Source organism: Odocoileus virginianus, chromosome 13, assembly GCF_023699985.2.
Source record: "Odocoileus virginianus isolate 20LAN1187 ecotype Illinois chromosome 13, Ovbor_1.2, whole genome shotgun sequence".
NCBI classification, from domain to species: domain Eukaryota; kingdom Metazoa; phylum Chordata; class Mammalia; order Artiodactyla; family Cervidae; genus Odocoileus; species Odocoileus virginianus.
Window position 1 is genome coordinate 43,033,922 of NC_069686.1, and position 14,675 is coordinate 43,048,596.

Below are 14,675 nucleotides of genomic sequence, written 5' to 3' on the forward strand. Positions count from 1 at the left end.
TTGGCATAGAAGTCAATGTAGGGTAGCAAGATAATGCCTCTGTCTAATAAAAAAATGTCAGTCTAATGATTAACCAGTTGAATCCTTCAGGTTATAGACTTTGCTGTCCTAGGGTTAAATATTCTTATGGAGTCCAGTCAAGGAGAGAAGGTAGAGCTGCTCATGGTGTGAAACATGACTTCTAAACACCTCACCAGGACTATTGATAGAACTGTTTGCCTTAGAATATGTATCATTTTGAATATGATAAAATGCTACCTCTTATATTTAGATGATGATAGAATGTGTGCACTAAGTTATGTTTGTGAGAATAAATAGTAATTAGTGGTAGTAAAGGGTGAGTATTTGTGACCTTGAATGAATTAGGAAGAAATTATCAAGGCCGTTGTTAAGGGGTTTTATGGTTTATTGACTCAACCACATTTGTTGAACAACTTCTGTTTGCTACTTGCTGAGGGTCTAGTGGTAACCAAGTAGACTTGTTCAGTATCCTCATGGAACTTAATATCCAGGGGAGGAAATGGGTCTTATATAATCACTCATGTAAATATGGTCTACAGGGAATAAGTACTGAGAAGTACTACAGATTGTTTTATCAAGGGACTTGGACTTTGTTTAATGGTGACTGTAGCAGATTATGAAATAGACTGAACATAGGCCTATGCCTGACCTCTTCCCCTCCTACTCCACACTCCATTCTTGTTATATGCATCTTGGATATTGTCCTTCATCCATCCTGTTATCCTCTCAAAAAACTGCCAGTCTAGAGCTGGTGGGTGATGGATAAAGGTTGTGAGGGAAAGGGAGAGGACTGATTACGCTGGACTCAGGAAGAAATCACAGAAGTTTGAGATTTGTGATCCTAACTATTTGATGTTCAGTTCTGTGTGACTTCCCTGGTGGTTTAGACAGTATAGCATCTGCTTGCAATGCGGGAGACCTGGGTTCGATTCCTGGGTCAGGAAGATCCTCTGGAGAAGGAAATGGCAACCCACTCCAGTACTCTTGCCTGGAAAATCCCATGGACAGAGAATCCTGGTAGGCTACAGTTCATGGGGTCGCAAAGAGTCGGACACAATTGAGCAACTTCTCTCTCTCTCTCTCTCTCTCTCTCTCTCTCCCTGTGACTTATATCACCGATGTCCTAGATTTACAGACTAATGGGAGTTATCATTAAACATGTTTGTTGTTGTTTAGTCACTAAGTCGTGTCTGACTCTTGCAACCCCATGACTATAGCTTACCAGGCTCCTCATGGGATTTCCCAGGCAAGAATACTGGAGTGAGTTGCCATTTCCTCCTCCAGGAGATCTTCGTGACCTAAGGATTGAACCTGTGTCTCCTGCAATTGGCAGGAAGATTCTTTACTGAGCCCCTGAGAGAGCCCCAATTTTAACCATATTATACAATAAATGTATTTATCATCGTATAGTGACATTTACATCCCATGAACATATACATTTATACTGCAGTATACTATTTACATAATAATATTTTGTTATTTAATGCAAAAACTACCTAGACTTGGAAATGGAGGCATCTTTTACTTAGGTCATATCATATGCCTGGAGTGAAGTACAATGGGAAAATATGTGAATATGGGATTAGAAGCTCTGAGTTTAAATGCTTGCTCTATCACATTAAAAAAATTTTTTTTAATTAAACATTAGATTTTTAATTTTTATTTATTTATTTTTCATTTATTTTTATTAGTTGGAGGCTAATTACTTTACAATATTGTAGTGGGTTTTGTCATACTTTGACATGAATCAGCCATGGAGTTACATGTATTCCCCATCCTGATCCCCCGTCCCACCTCCCTCTCCATCCGATTCCTCTGGGTCTTCCCAGTGCACCGGGCCCGAGCACTTGTCTCATGCATCCAACCTGGGCTGGTGATCTGTTTCACTATAGATAATATACATGTTTCGATGCTGTTCTCTCGAAACATCCCACCCTCGCCTTCTCCCACAGAGTCCAAAAGTCTGTTCTGTACACCTGTGTCTCTTTTTCTGTTTTGCATATAGGGTTATCGTTACCATCTTTCTAAATTCCATATATATGTGTTAGTATACTGTAATGGTCTTTATCTTTCTGGCTTACTTCACTCTGTATAATGGGCTCCAGTTTCATCCATCTCATTAGAACTGATTCAAATGAATTCTTTTTAACTGCTGAGTAATATTCCATGGTGTATATGTACCACAGCTTCCTTATCCATTCGTCTGCTGATGGGCATCTAGGTTGCTTCCATGTCCTGGCTATGATAAACAGTACTGCGATGAACATTGGGTTTTTAATTTTTAAATTAAACATTAAGTATGTTAATTTTTAAATTCTATTTTATTATTACTTTTTATTGGACTGTAGTCGCTTTACAGTGTTATGTTAGTGTGTGCTGTAGAGAGAAGTGAATCGGCTATATGTGTACATACATCCCCTCCTTTTTGGAATCCTTCCCGTTTAGGTCCCCACAGAGCGTTGCGTAGAGTTCCTTGTGCTCCACAGTGGGTTCTCATTAGTTATCTGTTTTATAGATAGAAGTGCATATCCGTCAATCCCAGTATTCTAATTCATTCTACTCCTGCTTCCTCACTTAGTGTCCGTGTGTTTGTTCTCTGCATCTGTGTCTCTGTATCTGCTTTCTGAATAAGTTTATCTGTACCATTTCTCTGGATTCCACATATATGTGATACTTGTTTTTTCGGTCACTTATTCTTTGATTCCAGGAGTCTCTATTTCCTCTTCTGTCAAAGAGAAGTGGTGGAACAGTGGCGCCAGCCTTCCTTCCACGTATGATTTTGCAATTCACCCTGGCTTCTGCGCATAGGTATCCATATCTGAATGGGTCATGTAGCGCCATTTTCTCCCATTGAACTGATTTGCAGCCTGTTTCAGGAAGGTGGAAGGCTTGGAGAATTGCCATCTTGAGAAAGCAAATGCATTATTCATCTTGTCAAACTTTTATAAAATGCATAATTGTTGGCAGAAAGTATTTTAAAATGCCTTTTTTTCTTCCCCATTAAATAAAAGCCTAATTACTAAACGTGGAATGGGATCTCCAGATTGATGATGAGGGAATTGGTTTCTCATCCTACTTCCATGTCTAGTATTAAAGTAGGATGACAAGAGATCAAACAGAATAAAAAACTGTAGGTGATTTTCAAAATTCATGGATCTCACAGATATTCTCTGAGGCCATGAAACTTGCTTTGGCCTAGAATTCAATTGCTTATGGTATTTCTCCCTCTTCTTTAATCACAGTTACTTCTGTTGTATTAGTAGGTTAGGATAAACACCTATCTACATGAAAATAAGTTACTCATCTCAGTAAATTCTGATTTCTGTGAACAGTAGAAAAAAGAATAAATATAAAATGTATTCAGATGTACTAGCTATTTGATCTAGTCTAGGCTTCAGGAATAATGGAAATCATTAATGATGGAAACAGGTGTAGTGCTGCTGCCTGATGCTGATTTGCTCAGGACTGGTGCTAAGGTGAAAGCAGTGGTACTTCTTTAAAGGCAGAATCAACTTCCCATTTCCTCCTAATCTTCAGTTCAGCTTTACAAAAAGCTTAGTGACATTCAGTCTGTAGCAGATCCCGGGGTAGCCCTTTGAGAAAACAATGACATGGTCCCTTATCTTCCAAATTTTTTACAGCCCCATAGGAAGCAGAATGCAGAAATAGAGTGAAAGAAGTCTGATGATCCCGTACAAAGTAGAAAACAAGTCGTGTTTATGAGATGTTCAGGGAAAGACTTCATAGAGTTGGTGATTGATGTGCATAAATTTTAAGAAAATTTCATCAGGTGAACTTGAAGAAAAGACTGATAGAAGAAAGATAAAGATGTGATGTCACAGAAGTGTAAAAAAGCTACATGAGTGTGAGTGCCTGATATTGCTCCGATGACACTGGGGAAGTAGAGGAAGAGGATTGAAGTGGGAGAAGGGGAAGCAAGACTGTAGTGAAAAGAAAGGAGTAGGCCCGAAAAGGAAGGTTGTAACTGCCATGTCTAGTGCCTTGAATTTTGTCCTTAGGTGATGGAGATATGGAAGGTATGTGAGCTTGTCACTTCATGATCAGATCTGCATTTTGGATGATTATTTGTGGCTGGATTATGGAGAATGGTGTGTTGGGAACCAGATTGTGTGGTGGCATGGAGACCCAGTTAAAAGGGTAATGCAATAGTTCAAATGAGTGATGAGATAATTTTCTGGTATAAAACCTTCTATTGATTCATAAATTCGCTGCCACATTTTAAAATGTCAGCAAATTGAAAAAATCTTAGTATTCAGTAGAACTAATTCATTGCTGGTTTTATAGTTTAAAATTATTCATGAAATTGATAGCAATGAAAAATTGAAAGAAGGTTAGTATTTTGTCAGTAGAATTAAACCAGTACACTCACAAACGTTTTCAAAGATATAATTTTGCTATATAGTGTTGAATATAACTTTAAAAAATGTAAGGTAATGAACTTGTAATATATATACATATATATACATACATATATATGTACACACACATCTAGTTGTTAGTAGAAATTATGTATGTGTGAAAATAAGTGGATAATAAATCATAATGTTGGTACAGGTAGGTATTTGTCGAATTTGCATTTGTTAGTTATAACCAGGACTTTTTGTTAACCCAAGTCATGGCATAAGTAATGGATATTTTTGAGCAGAAAGTTAAATCCCAAATCTAGAAAGAATGAAAATATTTGTCATGGAAAATTAAATAGCCATATATGCATATAAGATTATAATTTTAAAAGAGCATGTGTTAAAAGATCATTGCAAATCATATATTTGGAACAGCATGCTTGAAAATAGCTTTAGATTGTCTAACAAATGGTGTAGCATATAAATCTTACCAAATTTTGCTTCGGGTGCATAAATCCTCACTTAGTTACCACAACAAGAAACAAAAGTCAGAGTTGATGGAATTAGAATATCCGTAGCCTTGTGGGGGAATGGAATAGAATTTTCTGCCACATCTTTTTCAGTATGAATTTAAGGCTTAGAAAAAAATGTTGCTATTTAAATACACAGTTGTGTACAAGTTATTATAAACGTTAGGCCGTATGCCCCATGATCAAATAATGAAATAATGATCAGTTTCTGTTGTACATTATTTTCCATTCAAACTAATGCTCAGGATCTGATTTCATGCCTTACTGTTAGTCAGACTTTTCTTTATTTATGTATAATATTATCAATGCCTATAATTTTAGGATTGCAAGTTTTTTGCACTGCATTTGATGTCTGATTATTTATCAGTCTTCAGAGATTACATTGAGGGTTTAGAGGTTAGGATGTATTTGCTATGAATGACTTTTATGAAATTTTAAAAAATAACTTTTTCATAGGATCCATTTATCCTTGTTTCTTTTTTCCCCGAATGTGATCATAGAATGTTTTATAATACTTTAAGAAAACTTCTCTATTCAATAGTAAAATATGTTTTTACTGCATATTTCCCTCAGTAGGTTCTGTTAGGGGAATCATTGATGACATGTTTCAAAGCAGAAATCTTTTCATGCTTTTTATTTTTTGTTTTATTTTTTTACTATTTAATGAGATTTCAGGTATATTTTAACAACTGGGGTTTCCCTGATGAATCATTAAAATAAGTGAGTGGGCTGGAAGGTAACATGAACTTTTTTCTTAGTGCTACCCTGTTTTACTATGCTGGGTTACTGGTTGCTTTTTAAATAGAACCTGGGTGTGTTGGAGTTGGTGGGTGGAGGTTCAGAAGGGAAGAAGGGAAAGGGTCAGTTAGAAAATACCAGGTAAATCTCTGATAACCTACTGGGAAATCCGACTCAAATTCTACTTTCCTCAATGTACTCCATTTTGTATTTAAGCTCTCTATATTTGCTCCGCCAAGCTCAACTTTCCAAATACTGTGTATAGGCAAATAGAAAATATATTTCCAGCAGTTGATTGAAGTTTAAGGTATTAAGCCATATGTGGATTAGCCTGTGGAATCAATTTCTCATGTGTGTGGGATTAAAACCGTTAAAACCCTCATCACTGAAACCATACCTGCCCACAACTAATAGTGCTAAGGTGTCTGTGGAATATTTTAATACAACAGGTCCTCTAATTTAAAATTGTTACTTAGTATTTGGTTGGAAAATTATTTGAATATTATAGGTAACTGCACTGACATCATATATGAGGGCTAGTTATAGGATTCTACTGTAACTTAGGTTTAGTTTTTAAAAATCCACATGAGATATTTATAAATAGTACATCTTTTTCGATGTCAGTGGCATATTGCAAATTTCCTTTAGCTATTACTGTTAAAAGCAACAACAACAACAAAAACTCAACTACCACAGCAGTTTTAACTGCTGGAGGAGGCAGACAGAAATGTAGTTTACGTTGAAAGTGATCATGGCTTAGTGAATAAAGAAATTGGGCCAAGCTTAAAATAAATGCAAGTACTATGACAAAAGTTTTTAATACAGATTTTAAAATATTCACAGCGTTGGTTTCAGGCTACTTTTGTTCTTGGTGATTTTATCAATGCATTATTATTTTTAACTGAGATGACTTTAATGGCACCTTTTCATTTTGGTCAAAATATTTATATGAAATACTATCATAATTTTTTATTTTGTATTCTCTCACATTCTTAATTGTGAATGTAAATTTTTTGAAAGGTAGGTAATTCTCGGATCATTTTGACCTCTGATGATCTTAAATAAAACTTGAAGTGGTTTGAAATTCCTATGTCCAAGCTATCACTTTGACTCATTTTATATTGCTAATTTAATGTTTAGCATTTAACCATGTACCATTAAATCATAGTATTGATAATGAATTAAATTTTCGTAAAGCTTTAATAGTGTAGCAGATTCTCATTCATCTGGTGTCACTGGGGGATAAAATATGCTGAAGATGAGGTTTCTTTTTTTTTTAGAACTGAAGCTTACTTATTTAAGCAGGAAAACTTAAAAGTTGTTAAAAACTTATCTGAGACATTTTTCATACTCTTTTAGGAAGTATGAACAGATTGTCTATTTACTCATAAAATATCATCACTCTAGTGTCATGTAAAAAGGACATGGACTTTCTGTTTGGTGTTTATTCTCCAATGTAGGAAGTTTTTTGTTTGTTGGTTTCTTCCTTTTAAAATACCACACTCATAATTTTGATATACTTACTCTGTTTAATTGTTTCAGGGCTTAGCATCTGTGGTAGTACCTGTACTAGTACTTTAATGGATTCACAAATCCAGGCACCTCAGTAAGACATTTGGCTACCTGTAGGCTCACCAGCATCTTTTGGCAAATACCTGGTCATCCCTCCTGCCACGGAGGGAGCCCTGTCATCCTCTGGAGCAAGGACTTTTCAGTGTTGAGGCCCTGTTACTTCTGCTCCACTCACTCACTCTCCAGTAGCCATTGCTATAGGTGCAAAATTGTCTGTATTACTTCCTTCATGAGCACCTGAGTGTCAGGGTGACCATTTGTAGTTTTCTGAGATTATTGCTAAAATGGGCAAATGGTGTACTCCCTTTATCTTTTAGTAAATTCCAGCATAACAGCAAAGGTTCTTTTTTAACACAGTGTTTTTTATTTTTTTTTTTAACTACTGCTCATATGTTTCCAGCAGTGTTTCTAAAACAAAACAAGCACAGTGAAAGTATTTGAGCTGTTCTTTAATGTGCTATAATGACATTTGGTTTGAATCTTATGTTTAAAAATCAGCTTCCCCTCTTTTGCTTGCACCTAATGGGAATCATCTTTCTGCCAGGTTGTGCTTAAAGAAGACTATAAGGGAAGAACATATTTTCTTCTTGCCGCAAACATTGCAGTAGAAGTAAGTGGGGAACTGCCAGGATATGTCTGTCTCCACAAAACAAGCAGAACAAATTTCCATGAATCAAAGCCACTAAGTATAGTTTTCAGAGATGGTAGGACATAGTTACTTTCCCTCGAAAAATACCCCAAATGCAGGCACACCCTTTGGCCACTAGAAGAATGTTTCAGTAAACGCTAGTTCAAACCTGTACATTTCACTCTTCTGACTGAGCTATTAAAGGGGTGGAAATCTACTATAACTATAATCTTTTTTCCCCTATTCTATTTTTCAACCTCCCACATGCTTGGTGTTCAGTTCTGCTTACTGAGTGTCTTGAATCTGCAGCGGCACCTACACGCACTGCCTCCACAGTGGCTGATGGTTTGCAGATAACTCATGATTCAGACCTGTAAGAAACATCTGTAACTGCAGGGCATGACATGTGCTCTAGATTAATCATGGAAAAGGGCAGAGTAATGAAGAATCAGAATGCTTTTTTTCCCCCCGAATATTAATGTTGCTTTGAGATTATATGAGTGGAATATTTGCTAGAGTGGTTTATATCACCTTCTATCACTTGGGGAAGTATCTCAGGTCATTTTTATAAGAAACTCTTACAGATCTTTTAAGCAAATACACAGCATATACACCTTAGTGTGACTAGGTCAGAGGAAATAAAGCAAGATAGTAGATATGTGTCATGCGATGCAGTAAGCAAATTAATGTTAAACTGCTTGTATTTTTTCTTGAAAATCTTGATATGATTTTAAAAATTGCCTTTCATTGGTTTCTCTTTTGCTTTATAGAAGTTTCAACCATTTGAAGGGCAAATGGCTACCATTTTGTTAAACTTTGGAGGCTGTTTATTAATGTACTGTATACAGCATCATACAGATGAAGTCTCCAGACAACCTGAAATAATTAAGCTGCATAGCTCAGTCTCTGAGCTTACTTTTTCCTCAGACTATATGCAGTACTCTCAAATTCATATTTGAAATACAAGCTGCTGAAGAGGAATGGTTAACACTCAGTTCAGTTAAGTTCAGTTGCTCAGGCATGTCCGACTCTTCACGACCCCATGGACTGTAGCATGCCAGGCTTCCATGTCCATCACTAACTCCCGGAGCTTGCTCAAACTCATTGAGTCAGTGATACCATCCAACCAGCTCATCCTCTGGTGTCCCCTACTCCTTCTGCCTTCAATCTTTCCCAGCATTAGGGCCTTTTCAAATGAGTCAGTTTTTCGCATCAGGTAGCCAAAGTATTGGCGTTTCAGCTTTAGCATCAGTCCTTCCAATGAATATTCAGGACTGATTTCCTTTAGGATGGACTGGTTTGATCTCCTTGCAGTCCAAGGGACTCTCAAGAGTCTTCTCCAACACCACAGTTCAAAAGCATCAGTTCTTTGGTGCTCAGCTTTCTTTATGGTCCAACTCTCACATTCATGCGTGGTTACTGGAAAAACCATAGCTTTGACCAGACGGACCTTTGTTGGCAAAGTAATGTGTCTGCTTTTTAATGTGCTGTCTAGATTGGCCATAGCTTTCCTTCCAAGGAGCAAGCATCTTTTAACTTCATGGCTGCAGTCACCATCTACAGTGATTTTGGAGCCCAAAAAAATAAAGTCTGCCCCTGTTTCCATTGTTTCCCCATCTATTGGCCATGAAGTGATGGGACCAGATGCTGTGATCTTTATTCTTAGAATGCTGAGTTTTAAGCCAGCCTTTTCACTCTCCTTTCACTTTCATCAAGAGGCTCTTTAGTTCCTCTTTGCTTTCTGCCATAATGGTGGTGTCATCTGCATCTCTGAGGTTATTGATATTTCTTCTGGCAATCTTGATTCCAGCTTGTGAGTCATCCAGTCTAGCATTTTGCATAATGTACTCTGCATATAAGTTAAATAAGCAGGGTGACAATATACAGCCTTGACATACTCCTTTCCCAATTTGGAACCCGTCCTTTGTTCCATGTCTGGGTCTAACTGTTGCTTCTTGACCTGCATACAGATTTCTCAGGAGGCAGGTAAGGTGATCTGGTATTCCCATCTCTTGAAGAATTTTCCACAGTTTGTTGTGATCCACAAAGTAAAGGCTTTGGTGTAGTCAATAAAGCAGAAGTAGATGTTTTTTGGAACTCTCTTGCTTTTTCTGTGATCCAACGGATGTTGGCAATTTGATCTCTGGTTCTTCTGCCTTTTCTAAATCCAGCTTGAACATCTGGAATTTCTTAGTTCATGTATTGTTGAAACCTTGCTTGGAGAATTTTGAGCATTACTTTGCCAGTGTGTGAGATGAGTGCAATTGTGTGGTAGTTTGAACATTTTTTGGCATTGCCTTTCTTTGGGATTGGAATGAAAACTGACATTTTCCAGTCATGTGCCCATTGCTGAGTTTTCCAAATTTGCTGGCATATTGAGTACAACACTTTCACAGCATCATCTTTTAGGATTTGAAATAGCTCAGCTGAAATTCCATCACCTCCACTAGCTTTGTTTGTAGTGATGCTTCCTAAGGCCCACTTGACTTCGGACTCTAGGATGTCTGGCCCTTGGTGAGTGATCACACATCATGGTTATCTGGGTCATGAAGATCTTTTTTTGTATAGTTCTTCTGTGTATTCTTGCCACCTCCTCTTAATATCTTCTGCGTTAGTTAGATCCATACCATTTCTATCCTTACTTGTGCCCATCTTTGCATGAAATGTCCCCTTGGTATCTCTAATTTTCTTGAAGAGATCTCTAGTCTTTCCCATTTTATCGTTTTCTTCTTTTTCTTTACACTGATCACTGAGGAAGGCTTTCTTATCTCTCCTTGGTATTCTTGGGAACTCTTCATTCAGATGGGTGTATCTTTCCTTTTCCCCTTTGCCTTTTGCTTCTCTTCTTTTCTCAGCTATTTGTAAGGCCTCCTCAGACAACCAGTTTGCCTTTTTTGCATTTCTTTTTCTTGGAAATGGTCTTGATCTTTGTCTCCTGTACAATGTTATGAACCTCTGTCCATAGTTCTTCATGTACTCTATCACATCTAATCCATTGACTCTAACACCCACTGCCTTTCAATTGCCTATTCGCATTTCCTTGGTGACTAGGGAGCTGTGGTTGAAAAGAACTGATTCTAAAATGCTGGAGGGTTCTCTTTACTCCTTAGGTCCCCTGGTGGCTCAGACGGTAAAGAGTCTGCCTGGATGCAAGAGACCCCGAGTTAGATCCCTCAGTCAGGAAAGTCCCCTGAAGAAGGGATTGGAACCCACTCCAGTATTCTTGGCCTGGAGAATCCCTTGGACAGGGGAGCCTGGCAGGCTGTAGTCCATGGAGTCGCAAAGAATTGGACATGACTGAGTAACTAACATACACACACATACATACACAAGCTGGTTTAGCCTAATACCTGGCAGTGGGGGGGGGGGGGGGGCGGCGGAGGGGCGGGTTGGGAAGTACCTAATTACTGTGTCAGCTACTGTGTTTCAATTTTATCCTCACAACACATCTCTGAGGTTAGTACTATTATCCCCATTTTAGAGAAGGTGAGACTAAGTCCTGCAATGTTAGGTGACTTGTTCAAGATCATACAACTAGGATGTGACAAAGCTGACCTTCGAACCTGTATTATCCTGACCCAAGGTTTCATGCCTTTCCCACATGAGGAACACTGCTTCCTATTTTGCATATAAATGAAATACATTTGTATGTCTTCCCCCAGAATGCTCATTGGATGATTTAGATATCAAGGAATAAGATTTTTCACTTCAGTTATTTCTTTGAGAACCATTTGAGACTTTCTGCTTTGAAATTCAATTTAAGCAGACATTTCCTTGACTGAGCAAGGTAAAGCACAGTTTTCTTAGTATCATCATTGAGTTTTTGGGACTAATAATTTTGTGCAGCAGCATTATTACGGAAAGCAATATTGTGCTTAATGAATGGTGTTTACTTAAGTCATAAAAGGGAATTCAAACGTGGAATATTTTTTAAACAATGTAGTTGTTATATACTGAGTGATATTTCTTGTTTACTTCTTATAGGAAATAGCATATAATTTGAAATACATATAAAAGTTTTTATATTCATACATATATTTTTATTTCACTGAGCACATTAGCAAAAGTCATATTATTAAAGTAAAAAGTTGCTTGACAGCCAATTCTTTGTGATAAAAATTTTACCACATCTTTAGTAGCAGTGTTACTTACCGCTCTTAATGCTTTTGTTGTTTAAAGAAAGATTGTAGAAACTTTGCGGTTCACAAGCATGTAGCTTTATGCTATTTTTTCCGTCTTCCTTTGGGGGTGGGATATTGACAATAGTGAGGAAGTGGCCAAGTGTCTCAAGAAATTGTATCCTAAAGATTTTTAACACTAGAGAGTTGATATTTGAGTATGAGTGTGTGTTCTTTTAAATATGGATTCATTGGAGGCACTGGTATCTGATGAATTGACAGATGGATTAACATGAGCGTTCCAGAATCAGAGAATTCTTGAACTGGCAAGGGCCATACAAATGAAGGACTCTTGTAGTGGCATTCTTAGTTAGGAAATGAGTTCAGTGACTATCCAAGTCCAGATAGAACTGTAGCCCAAGGTAGTGCTGAAGTTACTGAGTCAGGGTCACAGCCATTCCATCCAGGAAATGATACATCGCAGTAGGAGGGGACTTTAAACTTCCTGGGATAGGAGAAGAAACGGTCATTTGGAAGTAATCTTAGGACATGAAGAAAACAGAAATTAGAAAACTAAAGCATCTTTCTTTGCTCTTATGAATGTGAATGGTGTAAAAATATTGATTGCCAAATACAAATCTCATGTTACATATTAAAAAAAAAATGGGAACAAGGACTTCCCTGGTTGCTCAGTGCTTGGGGAGTCTAGCTTCTGGTGCAGGTGGCGTGGATTTGATCCCGGGTTGGGGAACTAAGATGCCACATGCTGCCGGCCACCTGAGCCCATGTGCCACAACGGGGGAGAAGCCTATATACCTCAATGAAAGATCCTACATGTCACAGCTGAGATTTGATGCAGCCAAAAATAGATAGATAAATATGAAAAAAGGGAAGATACCATAAAACAAATTAAAAAAGAATAAACCTATTTAAAAATCTGTCTGTAAATGATTTTATGTGCTTTCTGAATATAATATTTGAACATATTTATTTTAAAACAGTTATACATATATATATGTATGTTTGAATTTCTTTTTTTTTTTTCTTAATATCTAGGATCTGTGAAGGTTTGAAAGGGCCAATGAGTATTCTCATCATTGAGGCATTCTATGGTGGGTCCCATAAACAGCTGGTGGATCTGCTTCAAGAAGAGTTAGAAGACTCTGTCCTTCATACCCTGCCTGCAAAGAAATGGCACTGGAAAGCAAGGACATCAGCTTTGTACTTCTCTCAGAATATTCCCACCAGTGAGCGTTACAGGTAATGAAAGCCCAGGCTGCGTCTCCAGCCTGTTTCGAACGCACCTGTTCTAAGGAGCCTGCAACTCTGTTGGCCTCTGTGGGATTTCCTCCAACCGTGTAATTGGTCAGTATGACTACAGTAGCTATTCCTGTAGAGACGGCAGAGCAGCCCTGACATTCTGAGGACACCTGGCTGGTAGGAATGTGGCCTCGTTTAGACCCTGCATGCCTCTTCTCATTTGTCTTGTCCTTTTACCACATGCACGTGTGGGTGTATGATGACATTTTTTTGGCCTGAGATGAGAGTTGATCTTGTGCATACTTTTTTTTTTTTAACTTCCATAACCTCTCATGCCTCTTTGAGTGAGTATGCTGTTTTAGGGTGTCTGCTCTGTACTAGGAGCTAAGGTTGGAAAGATGGATATGACCAAGATGAATATGACTCTTACAGGCTTTTAAAGACTATTCAGTTAGAGATGGATATGCAAGTGCCATGAGAGTATGAAAAGGAGAGAAGTTGATTTCGACTGTGACAAATTGGAGGTCGCTTTATAGAGTTGGTCAGCTTTGCTTACTCTGGAAGGATGAATAGATTTGGGGACACAGACTGGGGACACAGATCTCAGTTTTGAATTTTGCATCGTTAGGCAGTGGGAACTAGGGGGACCTATTAGAAAGTCTTATGAGACAAACCAAAAAGCTGAATGGGAGCTACTGATTCCATTTCAAGGAAACAAATAGAATAAAATCCCCCTGGAACATCCCTACTGCCATGTATCTCCTGATGGTTAAGTAGTGGATGATTATCCTACTGTGGTTTACATATCCGATGTTCTTACCACTCTGGACCCTTCTGTGTAGGGCTCCATTGATGTCGACAGGAGTGAGGAGTGCCAGACTGATAATGAATGGAGTTTGAGACAGGTTGTTAGAGTGAGGGCACATTGCAAGCTGCAGTGCCCACCTTGGCTTCAGCAGCCATATCCATCTGCTGCTGCTTGAAGGGTGGAGCAGTGACAAGGGAGAGAGCAGCTTGAGATTTAAATGTAGGTTGCTGTTCTTAGTAGTAATTTGGGGGATTTAGAAAATAGCCCATTTGGTGTATGAAAACCATGCATCACCTCTGAAAATTCAGATTGTCCGATGAAACAGCAGTGAACACTCAAGTCATGTTGCTTGGAATTTAAAGGTAAAAACTGGGGACATGTTGAGAATTTTGTATTTTTCTAATCCAAAGTGTATTTTTCCTTACATAATTTAATGTTTTATATTCTGATGTCACCAAGTGAGTATTGTAGATTCACTAGTAGTATTAGAAATTTCAATGCATGTATCAATAAAAAATCTTAAGGGCAATGACAAGCCTATTGCTGTGTTAAGATCTGACTGTTGATAGTTGCTTTCACATCTCATTTAATTGTGTTTTCGCAGTACCATTTGCATTATATTACTTAAGGTCAAGT

General features: G+C 37.9%; 1 protein-coding gene across 14 annotated transcripts in view; it reads left to right on the top strand.

Moving 5' to 3' along the window:
• The window catches only part of GTDC1 (glycosyltransferase like domain containing 1), a 571,706-nt gene that overhangs the window by 100,207 nt on the left and 456,824 nt on the right, over positions 1–14,675 (top strand). For 12 of the 14 annotated variants that reach the window (XR_011490993.1, XR_011490995.1, XR_011490996.1 and 9 more), the window contains exon 3: positions 13,028–13,231. Coding sequence is in view for 10 of the 14 variants with exons in the window: in XM_070476249.1 (XP_070332350.1) it covers positions 13,053–13,231 (179 nt within the window). In the remaining 4 variants the exon portion in view is untranslated. Of the gene's footprint in view, positions 1–7,769; positions 7,836–13,027; positions 13,232–14,675 lie in introns of all 14 variants that reach the window. The other 2 variants (XM_070476252.1, XM_070476253.1) reach the window with 1 other exon arrangement.